This window comes from Anthonomus grandis, chromosome 6 (genome assembly GCF_022605725.1).
Source record: "Anthonomus grandis grandis chromosome 6, icAntGran1.3, whole genome shotgun sequence".
Classification (NCBI taxonomy): domain Eukaryota; kingdom Metazoa; phylum Arthropoda; class Insecta; order Coleoptera; family Curculionidae; genus Anthonomus; species Anthonomus grandis.
Genome location: NC_065551.1, coordinates 6,911,572 through 6,934,867, shown reverse-complemented (window position 1 = coordinate 6,934,867; position 23,296 = coordinate 6,911,572). Strand labels below are relative to the sequence as shown.

General features: G+C 31.4%; 1 protein-coding gene across 3 annotated transcripts; it reads left to right on the top strand.

The window, feature by feature from the left end:
- Positions 1 to 4,886: 4,886 nt before the first annotated feature.
- Positions 4,887 to 20,662, top strand: LOC126737767 (putative RNA-binding protein Luc7-like 2). 3 transcript variants are annotated; one of them, XM_050442812.1, is made up of 7 exons: positions 5,029 to 5,082; positions 5,135 to 5,229; positions 5,515 to 5,583; positions 11,996 to 12,094; positions 19,478 to 19,909; positions 19,969 to 20,177; positions 20,232 to 20,662. In XM_050442812.1, the coding sequence occupies exons 3-7, from the start codon at positions 5,542 to 5,544 to the stop codon at positions 20,320 to 20,322; spliced, it is 873 nt and encodes a 290-aa protein (XP_050298769.1). In that variant the 5' UTR covers positions 5,029 to 5,082; positions 5,135 to 5,229; positions 5,515 to 5,541; the 3' UTR covers positions 20,323 to 20,662. The 3 variants fall into 3 exon arrangements, with proteins under 3 accessions (XP_050298768.1, XP_050298769.1, XP_050298770.1); XM_050442811.1 differs by lacking the exon at positions 5,515 to 5,583 and having other exon boundaries at positions 4,887 to 5,082; XM_050442813.1 differs by lacking the exon at positions 5,029 to 5,082 and having other exon boundaries at positions 5,137 to 5,229; positions 5,515 to 5,569.
- Positions 20,663 to 23,296: the final 2,634 nt, after the last annotated feature.

The window sequence follows — 23,296 nt, the reverse complement described above, 5'->3', positions numbered from 1 at the left end:
GTAGTAGCTGTTCAGAATATTTCCAAGTTCCTTTCGGCCGCTGATGCCCTAATAAATCAATGTTATGTTGATGATATTCTTACGAATCGGAATAAATATTTTGAAGTCTCTATGATGACCTAAACAGCCTGCTAAACCCTAAAGGTTTTAAATTACACAAATGGTGCACAAACAATACGATCTTTTTGTAAAAAAATTCTTTAAACTCTCATCCAACTCATTATGACATTAAAATTAAAAATGTCCCTAATAAAATACTAAGCTTATCTTGGACCATTTCTTAATAACAATGCATAAAGTTTGTAATAATTTTACACTTAATTCGACTATTACAAAGAGAAAAGTATTATCCACTTTAGCTGAAATGTTGAAGAGTTAAGTACAGACCCTGCTCAAATTGGAGCCATACTTAACTTTCGATCGATCTGTACCCTTTCTAGTGATCCGTTAAATCTTTCGTACTTAACTCCAGGTAATATTTGAATTAAAACAGGTCTCACAGCATATTCCAAGTCTGATATAGCGCTAATTCCTGAAAATAGGTTTACATTTTATTAATACCGCACTCATATTCAACAATTATTTTAGAAAAGATGGCCATTGACTATTTAATTTTTCTGCAAAACAGACCAATTTTTAACTTCGTTACTGAATCTTAAGATTAAAGACGTAGTTCTCTTAAGGAAAGATAACTCAGTTCCTTGGCCCCTAGCTACAGTGGTAAGTAATAGCAGGTTCGGACGAAAAGGTTTGAGTAGTAAAAGTCTAAATGGTATATTCACCAGGTCTACATCCAAATTATGTCCCTTGCCTACTCATGAAGTAAGTTTCCTTAAAAAAAACATTTACGTGCAATAAAATCTGTATATGTGTTTTTAACTTTACTTTTGCGTTTTGTTTTTAGTGATTAGTTTAAGATTTTTTTGTTGCTTATTTTGAGGCAGGAGCTTCAATGCGGGCAGTTATTTTGGAAATTAATCAAACAACACCCTTTTTTATCATTAAGATGTATTTACTCGTGTTTGGCTTATGTTTACAATTTTAAGGACATCATCGATCCCTAGAAGGTTCCTACAAACCATCAAAAAATTAATTTTAAGTGGTAATTTTTAAATTCTTATTCCATAGGTATAACCCACAAATTTCCATGAAACTGTCAGCTCTTAAATTGCCGATCTCAGTTGCTGTTACCTCAGTCTAGTTGAGGCACTATCGCCGAGATATATCTGATACTCACTCACACACTATAGTGTGTTAAAACAAAAAAAAATACACACTATAGTGTGTGAGTATCAGTATATTTTTTATTGCATATATTTTTTACATAATTGATCAAATAGGGCGGTATAAAAGCAAATTTAGCAATAAAAACCAATGGTTACCCCTTTACTCTTTAAACCCTAATATGGGTCTCCCTTCAGACCAGACTCTTGATGACCAATTACTGATCCAAGAGTTGTACTACACAGCCGAGTTAAGTCGTTATCCTAGAAGGTGTGTGAGTCGAGTCGCGAGTTACAAATGTCTGTAGTTTTAAGTCCGGTCATCGTGTGTTGATGCAATAGGTTAGTTAATATAAGTACCATTGTTTCTAGTTAGTAAGAAGTGAGTGAACTTGCCTGTTAAAAAGCAAAAGTGAGGGTAAATAAGTTTAAATTCAGTATACGTAAAGACAGCAAAGACAATCCACAGTTTACACCTGCTATACGGAGCAACTGTTTCATTTTTCTCTCTTTGGACTTAATAAATGGTACCATATTTGGCGAGTTACTTATTTTATTGGATATTACGTCACTTATAGTAAAAATCAATTTAGAAAATACTATATCACACGCTCAAAAATTGAAAAGAAGAAGAAATTTTTCAATTTAACTTCAGAGCGTGTGAGATAGTATTTTCTAAATTGATTTTTGCTATAAGTGACGTAATACCCAATAAAATAAGTAATTCATTCTGAACTCGTAACAACAATACAGATTTTACTATACTTGTACTCTCCAGCGGCACAATTACACAATCGTGTCACCTTTATTTTTTGGGAAAAAGCTAGACAGCAGTTCCTCCGAATTATGCTATTATAGAAGCTGTTAACAGAATTATCTCAAAAATTATCAGAAAATTCTATGAAGCAGTAATAAGATGTTTGTTGTGGGTGTGAGAAAACGGCAGCTTATTTGAATACGACCTTTATTCTTAAAATGTTACTTGTTGTTATTTTTTCAAATAATTTTTGCTGTAGAGGCTGAAATTGCTCTACAGTCAACGGATATATCAAATAAGAACATTTTAAGAGCAAGAATAATTTCCTTTTCAAATCAAAATTGTTTCCTTAACAATAAACAAAGAATAAATCAAAACAACAACAAAATATTAAGATCAATAAAAAAGAAAATGAGGGACAACGATATAGTTTTTACAAAAGCCGCTAAGGGATCATAATTACTTGCCTTAAAAAGGGACGATTACATAAATAAAGTAATGGATTTTCTAAACACAGATGACTTTGAAAAGGTCGACAGAGATCCGAGAGGTCCATTCTTTAATAAATTAAAAAAGTCTTAGACATGACCTTGGTAACCTTAGAATATTTTAATTCCACAAAACAAAAACTATATCCCATGAACCCCAAAACACCTCTATTATATGGGTTGCCACAAGTCCATAAAACTAGCATGCCAATTAGACCTGTGGTTTCCTTTGTTGAGTCTCCTTGTTACCAGTTATCATCTTGGCTTAATAAATAACGTTCTTAGAAATGTCTCAAACTTCAAAGCGCCATATTCTGTAACAAATTCAGTGAATTTTGCCAAAAGCATTCAGAATGTTCACGTTCCAGATACAGCCCAGCTTATATCGCTAGACGTGAAAAACTTATTTCCAAGCATTCCACCCGCTGATTGTCTGGTCTTCTCAGAGGGAAGAATCTTCCCCCTGAGAGGGAAGATCTTCGCAGGGGGAAACTTGATTCACTCTTGGTGGAAAATCTACTTTTGCTTGTTTCTACTGTGTTAGATCAAATTTTTTTCCAATTTAACAACCGTTTTTTCAAACAAAAAGAGGGACTAGCAATGAGCTCTTGTTTATCGCCATTTCTTAGTAAAGTATTTCTTAGTAACAAAAATAATGAGCAGTAATTTTAAAAATAATATCATCTTTTATATACGGTATGTGGATGATATATGTATGATTTGGAATGGAAGTGAGGTAGAGCTTACAAATTTCCATAATTATGTCACCTCTCTTCACTCTAAAATTAAGTTCACAATCGAACGGGAACAGAACAACACCTTACCTTTCTTAGATTTATTACTTAAGAGGGAAAGAAATAATATATCCTTTGAAATATTTCGTAAAGAAGCAACAACAGATAATATTATATAATATAATTCAACATCACCGTCCTCACATAAATCTGCTGCTTTCCAGTCTTTGTTTTACAGACTTTTTAACATCCCACTTTCTCGTAAAGTTTTTAAAAAAGAATTCCTTACCATTAAACAATTAGCAGTCAGTAACGTTTTCCCTCTTAAACCTATATATAAAATGTATTTTCAGTATGTGAACAAGTATAAATTATCATTTAATTTTATCAGACAACAAACAAACTATATCAAAACTTTTAGGTCGTTTACTTATTTTGTACCAATTTCGTCACAACTATCCCGCTTTTTTCTCTCTTTGGCATAACCCCAGCTTTTAAAACCAATAATACATTAAAAAGACATCTAATTAAAACTAAAGATAAACTACCCCCACTATCTTCTCCGGGAGTTTATGAGATTAGGTGTAAAGAGTGCCCTGCAGTGTACGTCGGCCAGTCTGGTAGGAAGATTTCTACTAGGATTAGTGAACACAAGGCCCAATATAATAAATTTAAAAATACCGATATCACAGTCACCAGATCGGCTTTTGCTAATCACCTCGACTCCAAACATAATGGATGAATTTTTCGAGTTTCATAAGTACATTAGTTAAATCAAGGCATAATATACTTTAATTACAAACTTGTACTAAAAGCTTCCTAATCCTAGAATTTACAGTAGTAGTAGTTATTTGGTTACACTTTAAACAAAATACAGAATCCATTTTTAATAGGTATATACTTTATAATCATCAAACAAAAAACTGAAAGGAATAGGGATTAAAAAGGGAAGAAAAGACAAGGCGAGAACTAACGTAAAACAATTATATTAAAAAAATCTGATCAAACAGATACATAATTAATTTTAGACATCAAAATGAGTCATTAAAATACTCTTCAATGGTGTAGTAAGCTTCTGGTAAGATTAATTTTTTAATTCCCTCTTAAACTTTTTAATGTTTGTAATAGTCCTAATTGAGAGAGGAACATGATTAAATATTTTACGACTTATATTGTAATTTTATACTATACAAGTCGATATGAGAGAGTTTTTTGTTTGTGACGAGGTGGGGATTGGAAGAGACAAGTTGTTTACTTAACGAGTATTATGACTATCCTGAACTAGTCGATGTACGGACTTATGTATTCAGCTACAAAAAGAGGTTTGCAAAAGACTCTCAGACCAACATCACATAGAACCTTAATGCTTTTAATGAGTGTTTAATCAGTTGTACGGTGTGTTTGAATAATAAATAAAATACACTACTTGCATTCAGCGTATAATAAATTTAAAAAATGCTTCCTGGCACCTTCGGCCGTAGACCATCATCAGGGCTTAAATACACTCTCACACGCAGTTCCCAAGCATTCCATCAAATTATATGAAAACTGAACACCCTGGGTAGAAAATGTAACGTTTTTTTTTCTGTCGTTCCAGATATTTTAAATTTGAATTCTGAATGCAGCTTAAGACTGACAACGTCGCATATTTTAATTGCGTTCTCGACTTCTCGAGGTCGAATCATAGGGGAAAGGGAAACCGCTGCGCTGCGCCATTTTGTTATTACATTTGACGTGGTTTAGTAAGAGTGTTTTGTGAGAGAAATTTCGATTTCTATAGTATTTTCTTGTGGAATCTACGAAATAGGCGGAAACCAGGATGTCGGCCCACGACCAAATGCGGGCCATGCTGGACCAGCTTATGGGAACGGGTCGTAATGGTAAAACTAAACTATTTCCCAGATCGATCAACCACTAAACCGACTTTTTCAGGCGAAACCAACAAATTCCACGTCAAATATAGTGACCCCAGAGTATGTAAGTCTTTTTTGCTCAGCTGTTGCCCTCATGAGATTCTCTCATCCACGGTAAGTGCCCCATTTTTTACAAATATAGATTGATAACCTTGTTGTGGCTTAAGTTTGGATACAGGGGTATTTTTATCTCATTCTTACATGTTGATTTAGTCAAAGACGTATGTCGTTGACCGATCGGCTTTTGTACACAGCAAGGTTTTCACCTAATTAAAACTAATTTCTATATCCTAATAGAAATCTTAATAAATATTTTGAATTATTGTAAATTATTTACTGAAAAAATCAGATGGATGCCATTTATATGCGGGACACTAATCTGTTGCCCTGTATTTTCAGAAACGTCAATCAAATAACTAATAAAAGATGAGGATAATAGGTGTTAGTTTTGTATGTAAGTACACTGACGTACGTATTTAAAAATTTAATATACAATAATAACTCATTTAGGCTATTATGACTCCTTATAGAGAACTACTATATAAATTTCTATTTGAATTCCATTATTTGCTATAGATTAATGTTGGGTTTTTAAACTTACACAACAGACAATACTTACTTTTATAATATTTTTAGAAACGAACTTTGAACGTTAACAATATACACTATGTTGTGGTCTGGTTGATTTAATATATGTCATAAAAAAAACACGATTAAATTTAAAATGTAGAGTAATTTCTTGTAGTATAATATATTTATTACACTCGTATAATACTGTATTAAAAGTGTATATAACATTGGTGATTGTTCATTGGAAATAAGAAATGAAAGAGAAATGCTGCATTTTGCTCTGGTGATTTTTCTTCTATATATTTTTGTGTCTCTTGTTTTGTACAGGGTCTCCCATTTTCGGTACTTTTGCAGTGAATCTTCATTATTTTTAATGTTAACGGGATCAGGTTTTTCTTGATTTTTGAGGTACCAGCAATTTTTGAAAATGTTGCATTTTAACACCCTTCTCATCTCTCCATTATCCTTCAACTTATTGAAAAGGTAAAATAATATTCTTATAGATTTTTTTTCTGTAGAATACAGTGGTGTAACTAATTTTTGTTAAATATTTACTATCTTTGACTTATAAGCCAAACTTGTGTTTTTTTTAAATAGAACACCCAGCAGAGTTTTAGACTTGAAAAAATTGACAATAATAAAGAATGACCATAATAAACAATTAAAAAAAGAAAAAACAAAACTAAACTATTAAAAAAAGAAAAAACAAATTTCTAAAGGTGATATTCAGAATGACACACCATTTTCTCTAAAGCAAAATTTAAACAAATCTAGAATTGAGTGTTCTGGAGGCTGTGGAGGCCATCTAACAGGTCCTTTGGTACCTATCCATTTTTAGTAAAGAAAATGTATTATCAAGAAATGCCCTTAACAACCTAGAGTTATGATAAGTTGGTGCACCATCTTGTTGGAGGTAAACAGCACCATATTGAGGTAATTAAAGATTTTCGAGAGGTTTTGGAATAACTTCTTCAAGGATTTCTAGTCTAGGATCTATGTGCTGTAAGATCTCTTTCAAAAATCCTATGAACTTTTTGTCTGCCAAACTGTGATGAATTTTCAACTATGAAGCTCCACTGAGCTTCAGTTTTGGCACACCTCTTCTTTCACCTCCTTTTTTTTCTCAATTTTTTGGACATAAATGAACAAAGGATTTATGCTCAACTAAATTTGCTTTTAAAAGAGTAAATATCATAATAGCTCTTTTAGCTTGGGAAATATAATTTCAAAACTTCTTCAAAATTTTTATTACTCTGTATAAAATATAATAGAGTATCATATGTTCGTAATATTCTAATATTCATACACTTTCTTTATTTGAAGAACTTGATAATTATGAATTAAATGGAAATACCAAAAGAATGAAAATAAACTGGTTTTTGAAAATAGATCAAAATTCGATCAGGAAACTAATACAATATACCAATATTCATTAATACATTTATTTTTGTTTCTTGTCATTTATTTGCATGTTTATGAATTCCATATACAAAAACATAAGTTTGGTTTAAAACTAGAAAATAATAGAAAGAAATATTTAACAAAAATTATTTACACTACTGCATTCTATAGAAAAAAATTTATAAAAATATTATATTACCTTTTTGATAAATTGAAGGATAACAGAGAGACAAGGGAGTTAGAACATTTGAAATCATCAGCTGACAGAACATTTTCAAAAATGCCTGGTATCTTAAAGGCTAAGAGGGCTATAAATACCATGGCTATTGAATTCCATATTATTTATCCACTAGGTCTAAGCTCTAAGCTCGTATCAAAGTCCAACAGCAACTTTTTTTTACTTTGTTTTCCTTAGTCTTTAGATCTTGTTTTGGGAGCTGAATTGGTTGTTTGTTTTTGTTGGCTTTTTGTTTTGTCATCTTGCTCTTTGAATACTGTCTAGGAAAGCCTGAGTTATTGATCTTCCTTGGAGAGAGAGGCCTTAAGAGCACAGCCTAAAGGGTTTCTTTATGCTGTGCTCTTTTCATTGCCATCCAATTAGTCAGTAGCTTCTTGTTTGCACCATCATTTGGTTGGAAATCATGATCTTCAGCCATTTTTGTTGTTTACTTTAGAATTGACAGTAGAAATCCACCCCTGGTTCCCAACCTTATGCCAATTGTTAATGTGGACATGTCCTATAAGAAAAAATGGCATTTGCTTTATTTGTTTACTTAATTTCTTGGAAATTCTACCCTTTATAGGGAATACAAGTGGTTCAATTACATTATTTTAAATTTCAGTACAGTTGTACTTTTGTTTGGAAACCATAATTTCACCCAAAAGGGGATTTTTTAACAATATTCAGGGGTTTATTTAAGACAAAACGCACTGGCTCACATTCCTTAGTGGCACTTTTTTAATAACACTCGTTTGCATTGTAAAATTTATTCTGGACTCTGTTTTTTCTTTGTCTTCTGCAATTTTGCATTACCTGATTTACCTGCTTGACTGGTGGTTATGTTGAACCTTGGAATCTTTTGAATTCTCACCACTGTGTCAGCTGTTGTTTTCCTATTGTGATGAATTGATTTGGAACATCTTACCCCTTACAAGAGGAGTGGAAACTAATTGGTTTTTTACTTAGGTATGATCTATTTTGTTTTAAATGTAATGTTGATTACTTTTAAATCTCTCCTTAGTTGAGTTACTCACCCTGTAGATTTTTGCTATATTAAGTGTACTTAAATTGGATAAGTTCTTGGGACTACCTACAAACCCTGCTTGGTCGTACTTCATTACTAAGTGGCGAAACAAAGATGTATTGTTACTGGGTAACTCACTATGATTTAAACCAAATATTTGATTGTGATGCCTATTTTGCACAGAAGGTTCATTAATCATCAGAGGTGACATGAAAGGATTGGCTTGTAAAATATTGAATCTTTTATTTTTCTATATTTTTGTCCTTTTAGATGTCCTTGGCTCTTTGAACTAAAAATTTGGATGCGCTCATTAATATTTTGAACATGCTAGTTAACTTTTATTTAACTTAAATTTAGATAAACTGGGAAAATTTGGGAAAAATAATTTAACTAGTCTAATTGAATAACTAATTTATAGTTGCGCACAAGAATGACCATCCAGGTCTTTAAGATTTTAATGAAATCACAACCCTCAACTCCAGTTACTTAATTGAATATCTTGAATTGCGAACTTGATCTAAGTTTTACCACCAGTGAAATAATAAAATTATAAAAGATATTTAAGCTGTACCTACTGGAATTTAACTTTAACATGATTGAAATTTGTATTGCTTGAATAGACAATAGACAACAAGTAGACATGTAATTACTAAAATTTTGTGTGGGTATATATTTTAACTAATAACATAATATTGTTGCTCTTTCATCTGAAAACGAACCATATTTAAATATTTCTGATCTAACAACCCCAAATTTATATTGCTTTTAATTTTAGAGAGTTTTTCTTGAATCCTTTGTACTGCTGTGTTATTCACTCCAGTAATCAGGACTTATTATGTTATCAAAATCACAAGACCTTTAAACATTAAACTTACTTATTTTCACCAAGTTTACAGGGCTCCTGTTATTCTTCTTATAATCTAGTCCAACACCAGATGTAAACAAACAAACAAAAAACAATGTTACAGTCTCATAAGCAAATTTTTATTGGCTACACATGTTTCGCCCTGTATAAGCAGGGCATCATCAGGCCTTAGGACCTACACATGCACTGTAAAATTAACAACAATAATAAACAAAATCCTTTGCTTATAGACCTTGACATTGTTTTTTATTTGTTTACATTTTGTGTGGTCTCTTGGAGAAAATGGATGAGGATTTTATATCCAACAGCAGATTTAATATAAAATTTTGTGGTATTGAGTACTTTAGAAAACTCAACTAAAAGTTGAGTGGGATATTAGATTCATAGAAGGATTTTTTTTCTAATATTTTTCTCTATGTGATTTAAAGAGCATTTAAAATAGAGCTACTTTCTGCTGCTGAAATACAAATGACAGCTAAGAATTGACTCCAAAAGTCCTTTAGCCCTGTATATATATTTCTATATATATTCTATATAAATATATATAGAATTTCAACAAAAGCTTTTCTAAATTTACTACAAATATATTTAACATGAGAATCCTATCTAATCCTTTTTGATAAGAAATATTCACATATTCTATTGCTGCACTTATTTCTACAGAGTCATAGGTTTGGTTATTATGCAATCATTGAATTCAAGAAGTAATCTAACCTTTATCATAGAACGCCACATGATAGTAAAAAAAATTTAGATGCTTGTATCCTAAACTTCAATAAAATGCAAATTTATTGGCTGAGCCTATTAAATGTGAGAATTATTTAATGCATTTGTATTTTATGTAAAAGCATGTTATTTATTAACTGTAAACTTGTATACACATTGGTACATGCAGATCGAATATTAAACATATATATAATCCTTATCTCATCTAAAGAGTCCAGCTGCATATAACAGATCAGGTTTCAGATATTGTTATTATTTAATTATCTTTTAGTTAGAAAACTATAATAAGCACATTTACATATTGTTAGGTAATATTTTAAAAATTCAAACTGGATACAAAAGTCATTTTGATTGATTAAACAGACTCAGTCTTTTTTTTTTAAATTTAATTCTTTCTTATTTATCCATGTCAGCTCTCATGTAAACAGATAAAAATATGTTGGTATACACTCTAGACAAAACTTATTGCAAAATCTCACCGCTAATAAATTTGACATTTGATGTAAGGATAGGGATAAAGTAGCCTAAAAATAATATTAATTGAGAAAAGCAGAGAACTGATTGATACCTTCCAATGTACCTGTTTTTCAATAATACTTTTCAATACATGGTCACATACATTACAATACTACACAAAGTTTCTTCTAATTTTCCTGTATGAGCTTACTTAAAAAGAAGAGCTACATTCAAATGTTGAAGTAAAATTTTAAATACCTTCTTAGAAATATTAAGTGGCAAACCTTTAGGTAGATGTACATACTATTCAGTCTAATTTATAATTCTTAAATCATAAAATTGATTGCTCTTTTCTTTTGACTTGTCTGTCTCTATCGCTTCTTTTTGTAGTTGTAATAATTATCATATTGTATATGAATGAGTACAGTTACTGCCCGACATAATTTATTTTGGACACAAACTCCTGCTTTTTACCTGTCACGTTGTTTGTCAGGTTCTTTGACAGCTGACTAAAATAAATTATGTCTGGCAGTGACTATATCTGTCCGTTCCTTCATGGTTAAGGTCTTTTCATTTGTTTTCAACTGAACTATAATTATATTTTTTTAGACTTCATTCTATTTGTATCCCAAAGACTGAATAAATAAATTAATGATGGCTATCAATTTCAAGTATTTTATCAAGTATTTTAAAAATTCTTTGGTCAGATTTCAGATTAAAAATAATAAATGTAATAACAGGAATGTGATTTTCTTGTGTCATGATAGAAGATCTACCTTATATTTTCCCTAAACATATTTTCATAAAACCTAATTTTAATGTTTAGTAAATATGGAATCAGCATAAAATATTAATAAATACCATTAACTAACCATTTTATTTAAAGGATAACATTTTTTTTAAAAAAGCATTTACAGTTTTTGGATTTTATTTTATATCTTCCATCAGATATAATTTATTTGGAGACCTGTCAAAATTTCTGCTTTTTAACCTGTCACAACTGTTTAAATTGTTTTGTCAGGTTCTTTGACAGGTGACTAAAATGAACTATGCATAGTGTCGACTATTAAGTTTTAATTTATAACATTTATTAATAAATTGTGGGAAAAATGTTGGTTTACTGGTGTTTATCAATATTTTCATTGCATTAAATTTCTCAAGTAGATGGACAGTTTTGGTAAGTGTTGGTATATAAAGTAGAGGTTTTAAAGGCACAAAAATTCGGTGATTCTCGGTTCCTTGGTAAGTAACATTTTCACAGAATGTAAAAAGCGTCCTCATCAGCCGGTGTACCTAAAGTACTACATACAAAATGACCTGATTCAGAAAAGAAATACGCCCACAGAGTTTCTATTTTAGCTGTGAGTATGATACCTTTGTTTAACATTTTTTAATTGTATTTCTTAGGGTCATTTTGGCGACGAGAAAGATTATAGTCCTAAATGTATGTAAATTATATTTTATATATTTAATTTAACTTGGGGTTATCGAATATATAGCATTTATGGGAATGTGGGAGTCAATTCACTTTTTTTTTAAGTTAGGAAAAAAATCTTGCTTCCCTTGATGTTATTGTTGTATATTATGGAGTGAATTCTATATATTTTTTGTTTAACAGCGTATGGACTTGGGAGAATGCCCAAAAATACACGATTTGGCCCTGAGAGCTGATTATGAAAATGCACAAAAGCAGAAAGACCATTTTTATGATTTGGATGTAAGTATTTCAAACGTAGTATATCTCAATAAATTTAATATTGATATAAATGTCGAGGACAACAGTAACAAACGAGTAGCAATATTTTGATCATATATTTGATGTTTCCTAGGTTTCCATATATTATGTTATTGCACATACAAAACTAAAACTGCTATATGTATTTAAATCTACTTAGAAGATTTAGTGAAGTAATTTCTCTCATAAATTTTTATATTTGTTACCTAATATTTCTTTGATGTTAGGTAATAGGGGCTTAAGTCAAAAAATATAGTTTTTCAGAAAATGAATTTGAAAATTTTGAAAAAACAAAAAAATTGCTGTAAATCCGATTATTAATTTAAAGCCTGAAGTTTTTGATATTAGTCAGAGTATTTAATTCTTTTTTAGATCAAATACTATTCATTATCTACAAAAGTGTATTTTCCTAAATTTGAATGACTTAAGTCTTGAATGATGAACAAAAAAAAAATTTTTTTAGCTTACTGATTTTTAATAAAGGACTTATATCAGAATGGAGTAACTTTTAATAAGGCAAATAATCAGAAAATACATGTTTTAAAATACACAAACTAACTTTTTTTCCCTTAGAAACTAATTGATTCATTTAGCCTAAGTAAGTATTTAATTTTCTTCTTGTTCTACTCCTTCATCCACTAGATCTGGGTCATTATCAATAACTTTAGTATGGGTAGGTACATTTTGATAAAATTGGTGAAACACTGGTGGCACCAAAGAAAGAAGCGAACACAAGTCTTTCTTTTTCTCCTTTGATATTGGAAGTAACCCTTTAGTATACAGTTCCTTAACTACCAAATCTTTTTAGGTTTTGACTTTTGTCCCGTCTCAGAAAGCTTATAATTTTAAAATCTTTAGTATCAGATATAGAACTTTTGTAACGTACCATACCGCCATTATTATATTGTAGCCATTGCACATTATGCCAATAAAACTGTTCGCCTAATATATTTTTCTTTCTGTTGACCATTACTGATTTTAATAACCCGGAAAAATCCAAAAATTAATTTTGCTCCATTTCATGGATTTTAAATTGTTTTTTTTTTCTACATGTTCTCACCAACTGGTACCAATTGTGTGGATAATATACTGGAACTTCCATTTTCTTTTTTCTTTCTATGCCTAGATATTAAAAACTTGTGGTTTATCGTTTAATTGGGATTTTCACTTTGAGCCTTTTCAATTTTTTAATTTCATTACCTCCCCGAGCAGCCAATGCTTCATGCCACATGTAATGCGTCGATTCTCCATTGCTATCATGCACTGTTAAATTATACGTCCAGAGCTGTCGTTTATAGAATGCTACTGAAGAAGTTATAAAGGGGGTTGGAAGGCACTGCTGGAGATCAAAACTAAAGCATTTTTATGGAGATTTATTTTAGCTTCTGTCTTATCTTTAGTTTTTGCTTCGAATGCAGCATTAGCTTGGTTGTGATGCAATGAGCTTGAAAACGACAATTCGATTATCTTTTAGTAAAAAAGAGCAGGCTCCAACTTAAATTTAGCAATTTATTTCCATGTTTAATTTTTTCCTTGTACCAGCGCGGCCGGGATGATACGTCACAGGCGCCCAAGTGGACGCGACGACCGACGCTAGCATGTCGACCGCGCACGCTGCTTTGTTAATATTATTATGCATATTTTTGCTGTTGTTTGTGTTTTTCAAAATGTCTGCTCCACATACCTGCTATAAATATTGTATTGTATTTTAATAAGTGGGATGTTCAGTGTTTTGATTTAAATTTCGTAGGAAAAATAATTGCCAATCTTTTTCTCCTTTTATTCCAAAAAAATATTCGTAAGTTACTTCTCTGTTTTTTGAAGAGTCGCGTTTTCTTTTACGACTTACTTGGGTATCTTTGGAATTAATTAGATTTGCAATAAATGTTACCATTTTGCTATGGGATCCTAAGGACCAATATTCATCAAAAAATTTTTTTCGAACGTCTTCATTTAGTGTTTGTGAGCATTTTTTTCTACAATCTTTTAAAGGCTTCATATGTCTTGCATTTACCATTTTACCGCTTATATTCACGTAACTTTGTCCAAAATTAATTTTTTCAGTTCTCTCTTTTCTTACAACTCGGGACCACTTTTTTAATGGTGTATCTATATGAACTTTTGCCTTTTCTGCTCCAATTATTGTTGAAGAAGCACTAGGTCCAGCTTGATCAGTTATGTTCAATTTTTCTTGTGATTCTAAAATTTAAAAAATATAACGATCTAAAAACTTAACATACTACTTTGAATATTAGTAGAGGAAATATTAGCCTTTGAACGACTTTTTTTCCTCTGAATGGACAATAAATTAATGTTGTCGTCACTGCTTTCACTTTCAGATTGTCCAGGTAAATAGTCCTTATCTGCATAACTGTCATCTGAATTTAAGATAGCTGTCACAGCCGTCAGTGAAGGGGCTGGCGATGATGTTACAGACCCTATATCTGGGATCTGATCTTCTGTTAGCGACACAGCTAAACTTTTATTTATTGTATCGCCGATAACTAGAAATGTAAAATTAGTCAGTAACATACACGATAAAATTACAAGCAAAAATGGTTCTTTTACTATACCGTTTTAAAAGCATTCACCTTTATTACTTGCTGTATCCAATTGTATATAATTTTCACCCAAAAAATTCTCATCAAAGTCCAAAATATTTGAAAAATCCGAATTAACAGTTGGAGAAGGCATTAAAATTTTGTAACTTGGGTGATCAGTGTTAGGCATTTCTTCGTGATCATTATCCGGTGTATGGGAGTGTGAAATAACTGGAATTAATAATTTATATTTTTGTAAATTTATAATGAGGTTATGTTATGTCGTATTAAAATACTTTAGTAATAATAAACATAAGGCAATTTTAAAAATTATAACAATGATATTTACCTGTTTCTTCAAATTTTCTTGCCAATTGCAAAATAAGTTTACTTCTTGCACTCATGTTAACTCAACGATTTTCTACGATAAACAAACAACGACTCCACATAAACTTCTAACCGCGTGTAAATTCCACATACATAATAATGATAAATTGATACGAAAGTCTTAAGTCAGCAATGCAATTTTAAATTTAAAAATAACGTTTTGATATAAAGGACTTAAATTGACTTAAGTCATTATGACACTACTTTCCTTTTGCAATGTTTTGGTACGAAGGTCTTATGTAAACTTAAGACTCTATTACTAGACCAGAATTTTTTACGTCTTTTGTACCAATTTATGGGGCCTAAATAAAAACGGTACGACTTAAGTCTCTAATATCACCAGAACGAGCAAAAAAATTTGACTTAAGACCAACATTTTTCGGAATTTCGTCAAAAAGTGACTTAAGACCTTTGTACGTAACATCAAAGATTTGTAAGCCTGAAAAATATCAAATATATGATTGAAACTGTGGTATTCAAATAACTACTATTTTTTTATTGCTGTTCTCATCTTGATACACATATTTAGTATTTTGCTCTATTAAAGAACAAGGATATTAGCATACAGAGTGTTTTGAAAGTTGAGTCATTTATTTACACCCCTTGTAGAACTTGTCGAAAGAAGTTAGTACACCAAAAATCATCTATATAAAAGTTGCATAATAAGAGAGTTACTTCACGTTATTAAATGGTTACCGTTTTTACAAAAATTGTTCAAAATTTGATTGTTCGGAAATAAATCCTGGTGTTCACTAAATTCACAAAGAGAATTCAGACGAACTTTCAATGCTTGAAGTTCTTCTGGAGTGTTTACTACTCCATTATGATACACCAACTCTTTCAAATACCCTCACAGAAAAAAATCGCAAGGCGTAAAATCTGGGCGGCGAGGAGGTCCATAAATACGTCCATTGCGCCCTATCCATCTATTCGGAAACTCATTATTTAGATGTTCACACACTTCTCGTCTAAAATGAGGAGTGATCCATCATATAGAAACCACATATTTCGTCTCAAATTTCGAGGAACATCTTTTAATAATTATGGCAGATTGGGTCAAAGAAATTTAAACATAAATGTCACTAGTCAGTCAAGTCGAAATAGGGTTCAATAAGCATGCCATTTCATATTAGCCCAAATATTTAAGGAAAGTCTTTGTTGAAAATTAGATCTTTTTACTGCATACAGCATACATTTTCTACTGCCCAAACATCAATCAATCATTGAACTGTTAAACCACTAAAACCCACTGGCAAAATATACCTCTTCTAGAATTATCGTCAGGTTTTAATATTTGTACTCGTTGATAATAATAAGGACAATATTGTCCTTATCATATTATCTTCCACACTTTGCTATGAGAAACTTCAACTTGAGCTGCTATGGTTCTAGTACCCATTGTTGGGTCATCTTTGACCATTTCTAAAATGTCTTCCTCAATTTGTAACATTTGAGGCAGCTCTTTTAGCGTGGCGTCTTCGTTTTTCTTTTAAATACCCTGTCTGTGTCATGAAGTCTAATAATTAAATGTGCAGTCTAATAATTAATACAAACATATGCGGGGCCGGTTGATTTCTTAAAGGAAACCTTTCTGATTAAAACCTACATGCTGCATTTTGTTTGCAGTCTACAAAGATAGTAATTCATTGTTTTTGTTAACATGTGCCATTTTTCCGCACAAAATAATCAGACAAATGAAATACGCACGCACTATGAGAAGACTGATACAACTGATCGAACCAAAGATTCATACTGAAAACTAGATCATAACACAAATTTTGATAAACGGCTTTGCCGAGAATATCAAAAAATGCGTTTATTAACATTCATATTTTTTTCAAATTCTTCTCTCTTTTATTATACAACTTTTATAATTGTGATTTTTCTTATTTCAACTCTTTTTGACGAGGTCCTACAGCTACAAGCAGTTAAAATAAATAGCTGAATTTCGAAAACACACACACCCTATACAGGGTGTCCAAGATAAGGATGAACTGCATGGGGATCTCAGAAACCGTAGGAGATACCAGGTCGGTTAAATTAGAGGAAAGTTACGCAAATAAAACTTTTTTAAATATTATGTGTGATACATCGTTGTAATTGTAATTAATTTTCGTTGTAATTTCATAGAGAGGCTGTAGTTTTTGTTCGGTCCATATAAAAAATGAAAGTTGCTAATGATAACTCAGAGGCGAAAGGTCGGATTTAAACTATTTATACATCAAATTGTAAAGCACAAAAAGTGGCAATGAAAAAGTGCTTTCAGTTTTTTCAATCAATCAATCAATGTTTTATTGTCAAGAAATTGTTACAATTTGTAGACAAAGCTGTAAAACAGAAAAGACACAAAAATACAAACAAAACACAATTAAAGAAAAGAAAAACAAAACAAAATTTAAAAAAAAAATAAATGAATAGAATATCTACAATATATACAGATTAATACAATTTAATAAGTATACAATGTCAAAAAAAAAAATCATTAAAAAATCTCTCTATGATAAAAAAAAATGTAAAAAATGTTTAAAAAAGTAAAAAATTATAAAAAATCCTAAAATAGCTACACAAAGCAGTATGTATACCTAGTTTTTTGGTATTTCTTAAAATGGAGCTGGCAAAAAATAAAAACCATTTTGCCAAATTTCGTTTTTTTTTCGGATATTTCCGGAAGTATTTGTAATTTTAAAATCGTTGAAACTGTATTTAATTAAGGTTCGAATTGCGCAACTTTTCTCTAATTTAACCGACCTTGTATTTCCTACGGTTTCCGAGATGCCCATGCTGTTCATCCTTATCTTGGACACCCTGTATAATGGAAATATATTTTAAAAAATCCTCAATATATACAGTAGTGGCAGAAAGTAGAGCAACTTCTTTATTTTAAACACATCTATTTTATTTAGTAAGAAAATACAATCATATTGGAAATATAATACCAATAAGATCTAAGCATTATAAATCTATCAACAACTTAACTTAATATTCTTTGTTTATATTTTTTATGTACAAAAATTAATTCTGGGGCGGAAAAAAGTAGAGCAACCTTTTAAGAATTGATGTTTTTCTTTTAGTAAAAACTGAAATACAATTACAATTTTAGTATTTTGTAAAATATCCATCATTTTTGATAACTTCCTCACAACGGTGGCGCATAGATTGCAGTAACCTAGAAATTATTACTGGGTCCATATTAATCCAAGCTTCGTGTAATGCATTGAACAATTCGTCCTTATTTTTGTAAGTTTTCCCCCTTATTTTCCTATCCAAAATTTCCCATAGGTTCTCGATGGGGTTTAAATCTGGTGATTGACTTGGCCAGTCCATTACTTGAATATATTGCTGTCTAAACCAAGCCTTTACATATTTAGAAGAATGCTTTGGATCATTGTCCTGCTGAAAAATGTGCCTAAGGGGCATTTTCTCGTCTGCATATGGAACCATTTCATTTTCCAGAATATCTTTGTACATAAATCTATCCATTATCCCATCAATTTTATGAAGTGGCCCCATTCCGAAACCGGAAAAGCAGCCCCACACCATAACTGATCCACCACCATGTTTTACTGTTGGACAAGTGTATCTGGGATTTAACCTTTGGTTTGCAGGACGTCGAACATATGCTATTCCATCACTTTGAAACAAATTAAACTTTGATTCGTCGCTGAATATTATATTTTTCCAGTCATTAATTGTCCAGTGCAAATGAGATCGAGCAAAAAGAAGACGGGATCGTCTGTTTTTTGCAGATAATAAGGGCTTTTTTGCCGGACGTCTTACAAATAATTTGGCCTCGCATAATCTACTTCTTATTGTCCTTGAAGATATTTGAACGCCTAATTCTTCTGATAAACGCTGCTTTATTTTACTTGAACCCAAAAATGGATCACTCTGAGATATTTTCAAAATTTGTTTATCTTGATATTTATCGGTTTTTCTTGGTCTTCCTGTTGTTTTTCTAGGTAAAACATGTCCATGCTTCACATAACGTGAAATTATTCGCGATACTATAGATTTATTCAAACTAAACCTTCTTGCAATATTGATTCGTTTTTCACCATTTTTGTGACAGTCTATAATTCGTGTTTTTAAATCAACGGATAAAGGCCGTCCTCTAGGCATTGTAAACTAACTTTGCTTTTAATGCAACCGGTAAACAGCTGGAATTAAACTAATATTATTCGATTTGTAAGTTCTAAGAAAAATGTTGCTCTACTTTTTGCCAGGTACACAAATTCTTATCAGTTTAAAAATAAACAGAAATATTTAGAAGGTCAATTCTTATCTGATTTAAGACTACCTACTTGACCAAAAGTATTGTGGATAAATATCATTGTTATTCCTTTGTTAGTTGTCAAGAAATTTTATTTTTTTAAAAGTTGCTCTACTTTCTGCCACTACTGTATACAAATATAAAAAAAAAAATTGTTAATTGTATTAGGCCATGGAACACCTTCAGGCTTTTATTGGAGACTGTGACAGAAGAACTGATGCAGCCAAACAACGCCTGGCCGAAACGCAAGAAGAGTTGTCCGCCGAAGTCGCTGTTAAAGCTAACAGCGTACATGAACTACAAGAACAGATTGGTCAAAAGCTTGCCAAAGCTGAACAGTTGGGTGCCGAGGGGCATGTGGATGAAAGCATGAAACTTATGGAAGAGGTTGATGACCTAAGAACGAAAAAACTTGAAGCTGAACAGGAATATCGTAACTCAATGCCGGCAAGCAGTTATCAACAGCAAAAGTTGCGGGTTTGTGAAGTTTGTTCAGCTTATTTAGGTATTCACGATAACGATAGACGATTGGCCGATCATTTTGGGGGAAAACTTCATCTTGGTTTTATTAGGATCAGAGAGAAACTAATTGAGTTAGAGGTAATGAATATACATTAGCGAAACAAAGCAGGATTACTGTCATGATAGATCTTTTTCAGAAAACTGCTGATAAACGTAAAGAGGAGCGCAAAAAGGCTTTAAAGGACAAGGATCTTAAAGATGATGACTCCTATACTGGTAGAAGATATAGAGAACATTATGTAGGTGGGCGTGAGTTAGATAGGCGATCGCGGAGGCACAGGTCCAGGTCAAAGGAACGGAAAGACCGGAGAGATAATAGGGGAGATCGAGATAAAGACAGGGATAGGTATGTTTTGATTTCCTGAAAATATGAATGGTTTACTAAAATTACGTTGTTTAGGAAGCGGTCAAGGTCTCGAAGTCGTGACAGGAGTCGCAGGTCGCATTCTCATCGATCTTCTTCAAGTGACAAACGGCGGGACAGAGATTAATTTAAAACTTTGTTACAAAAAGTTTATTAGTTCTTACAATAAATAAAGGCTTATTGATAATTTAAACATTTTTGGGGTTTTGGTATATCTAACCTTCTTTGTATATGTTGTCTTAAAAAATAGTTAAATTGTCACCAACAAAAACTTTTAGTCTAGTGTTGGGTGACGCCCTTCACAAAAGAATATGGTTTTAACAGTTCACTATTAGACTATTAGTACACATAGAGGGATAAGTTATCAAATGTATCTTTATGTAATTTTTTCATATGTAGCGTATTATTTAAGACTTTTAATGTGTTATAATTTGATCTTTGTTTCAGTAAAAATCGTTCCACCAGCATTGACTTTTTGTTTGTATTGCTAACACTACGTAACAAAAATTAACTTTTTTCAGAATGTTGATATTGTGTGATGAAAAAATTAATCGCAATTGGAAAAGACGTTAAATGGGCGTAATCGTGCTTAGTTGCCGGTTTTTCGTCGTCTAACTCGAAATTTGTTACTTTCCGCATCTTAAAATACGATAAAAAAACCTCATAAAAATTATGTGAAAATAGGTCAAATTATTTCTTCACTTCTGCTCACACCTATTTTTTAGATCTTTAAATCAATTTGAGACCATTTAATGTAAAATTTTTTAATTAAAATATGCTTTATAGTCACAAAAATAAAATATTCCATGGACAAGGCTACATTTTAGCAAATCTACTAAACTAGTTAATTGTCAAACATTTTATACATCGCACGCTTAAAACAAAAGTGACACTATATGAAATTTGTCAATTTTTACTTTTTAGTATATTCAAGTTTTACATCAAAAGCGTCACTGAACGAAATAACCTATTTGCCTATAGTCCCCCTTATTTCTCCTAGATGGCGCGAATGTCACTTTCAACTAACGGAAATTTCAGCCGTGCTTTACTTTAATAATGACACTATACCTATTTCCCATTTTTCATATTTACCCTTATTATATTGTTCTATGACTATACCAGTTGTGTCCAAACAGACATGCAGTACGCATCGCGCTCTTATCGGAAAAGTGAAATTTTTTGGTTAGTGACTGTATTATTTCCAGTTGTTGAAGAATCTTAAGCACGGGCGCCTTTAGAGGGGGGGGGGGGGGCCCTCTATAATTGGCCGAGTTGGTTTACCTCTGGTAAAAAACGTATATTTTTTAAATAACATTTGAATATTTTTTAATTTCCACCGGATTAAGTAAACACAATAAAATGTATAATTGCATATACTTACTTAATCATTAATTTCATAGTAGGTACTATTAAGAATTTTCATGTTACCTTACCATTAGATACATTTAAACAAACATGCTAGGCAACCAGCAATACAGGGTAGCAGTTTCATTAACGACCTGTAAAAGCAACTGACATTGTTATGATGATTACTCGGGGCATCCCCCGTTCCAAACCTTGAATTACATATTAATGAAACAAAGCAGGAAAGCGGCTTATTTTCTTACAGTGTTTTAAAGACAATTTTTGGCTATTTGTATTTGTTAAATTTCTGTATTTGTATTTCGCCTTTTTGTTATACCTACAGTTGGTTTTTATTGAAATTAGCTTTAAATATTAATTGAACAATGGACAAAAAAATACGCCCCGGTCGGGTACAGGTGAAATGTGTGAGATGTGGAGCAACTTTTAACATGAACAAAAAATTCATAATGGGCATACAGTGCAAATTAAAAATGTCGGAGCGCTGGACAATCCTTTTGTGATTGCAGCAAAAAAAACAAAAACTCGCTTAAGAGAGGAAGACTCGGAGAAAGATGTTGGTTTGGAATCGCTCAAAGAAGGTAAAAAAGTATTGTATTGATGTATTGTTTTTATATTTAATTATCTTCTTGACTAAAGGAATTTTAAAATTAAAAATGTTGGCTTATTTAATAATTTTTAGGTTGTTCAGTTAAAGAACCTAATTCGACAACTATTGACGAATGCAGCAAATCAAATGCCCAGTCCATAGAAAACTTTAACTCCAATTTAGGTAAATTTATTTATGTTTCGCCCTTCCATACCTACAGTATGATCCGTTTGTTTACGAAACGCGAACCACCCTTATAAAAAGTTATTTTTTGTCTGATTTGGATCCGATTTTTTTTTATTTTAAAGCTAGAAAAAATGCACCTTCTCACTGAAATTGACTTGTCCTTTAAAAGCCAATGTACAAATTCTTTTTAGGAAAAGCCCTAAGTAATATGATTTCATCAAAATATTGTTCATAAAAGACTATCATGGCATCCTTGGCATTTAATGAACTAAATTTATTTTTAGTGAGAAGGTGCATTTTTTCTACCTTTAAAATTAAAAAAAAATCCGATCCAAATTGGACAAAAAATAACTTTTTATAAGGGTATTTCGTAAACAAATGGGTCACACGACTGTATATTAATTAGAGTTTTTTTAGAAAATATGGTTATTGATGAAGACGCTGACGTTTGTAATAATGATTTACAAGAGGCAAGTACTTCTTATGAAATGCAACACTCAGGTAAATATTTTTCTTACACAAAATTTATTTCATAAGAAATAAACATTAGCATCTTAATACAACGATACGGTATGTCAATTTTTTACGTGTTTACCAAAAAAAAAATTTCGATCTAGAGCGACACCTTAAAAACCACTGATTTTTAATCAAAAAACCCTAGATAAATAGTATTGATTTTTCTAATTTAAAAAAAAGTCAAATTTTTGAAAAGATTTGGCAATAATTCTTAAACGGGTTAATTAAAGCTAGTAATAGGTATTTGATTAGTGGCAGATGTTAGGGTTCTTTAATTAACCTTAATACATTTTTTACCTAAAATAATTAGGGGAGCCAATATTTGACCCCCTTAAATATTAGTAATATTACATGGGTTTTCCTATGTCCCGCATGGCGATACAACATCCAGTAAATTTACATATATAATTTTTTGTAGAGGTTCAAGCCGATATGCCAGAAACCAAAG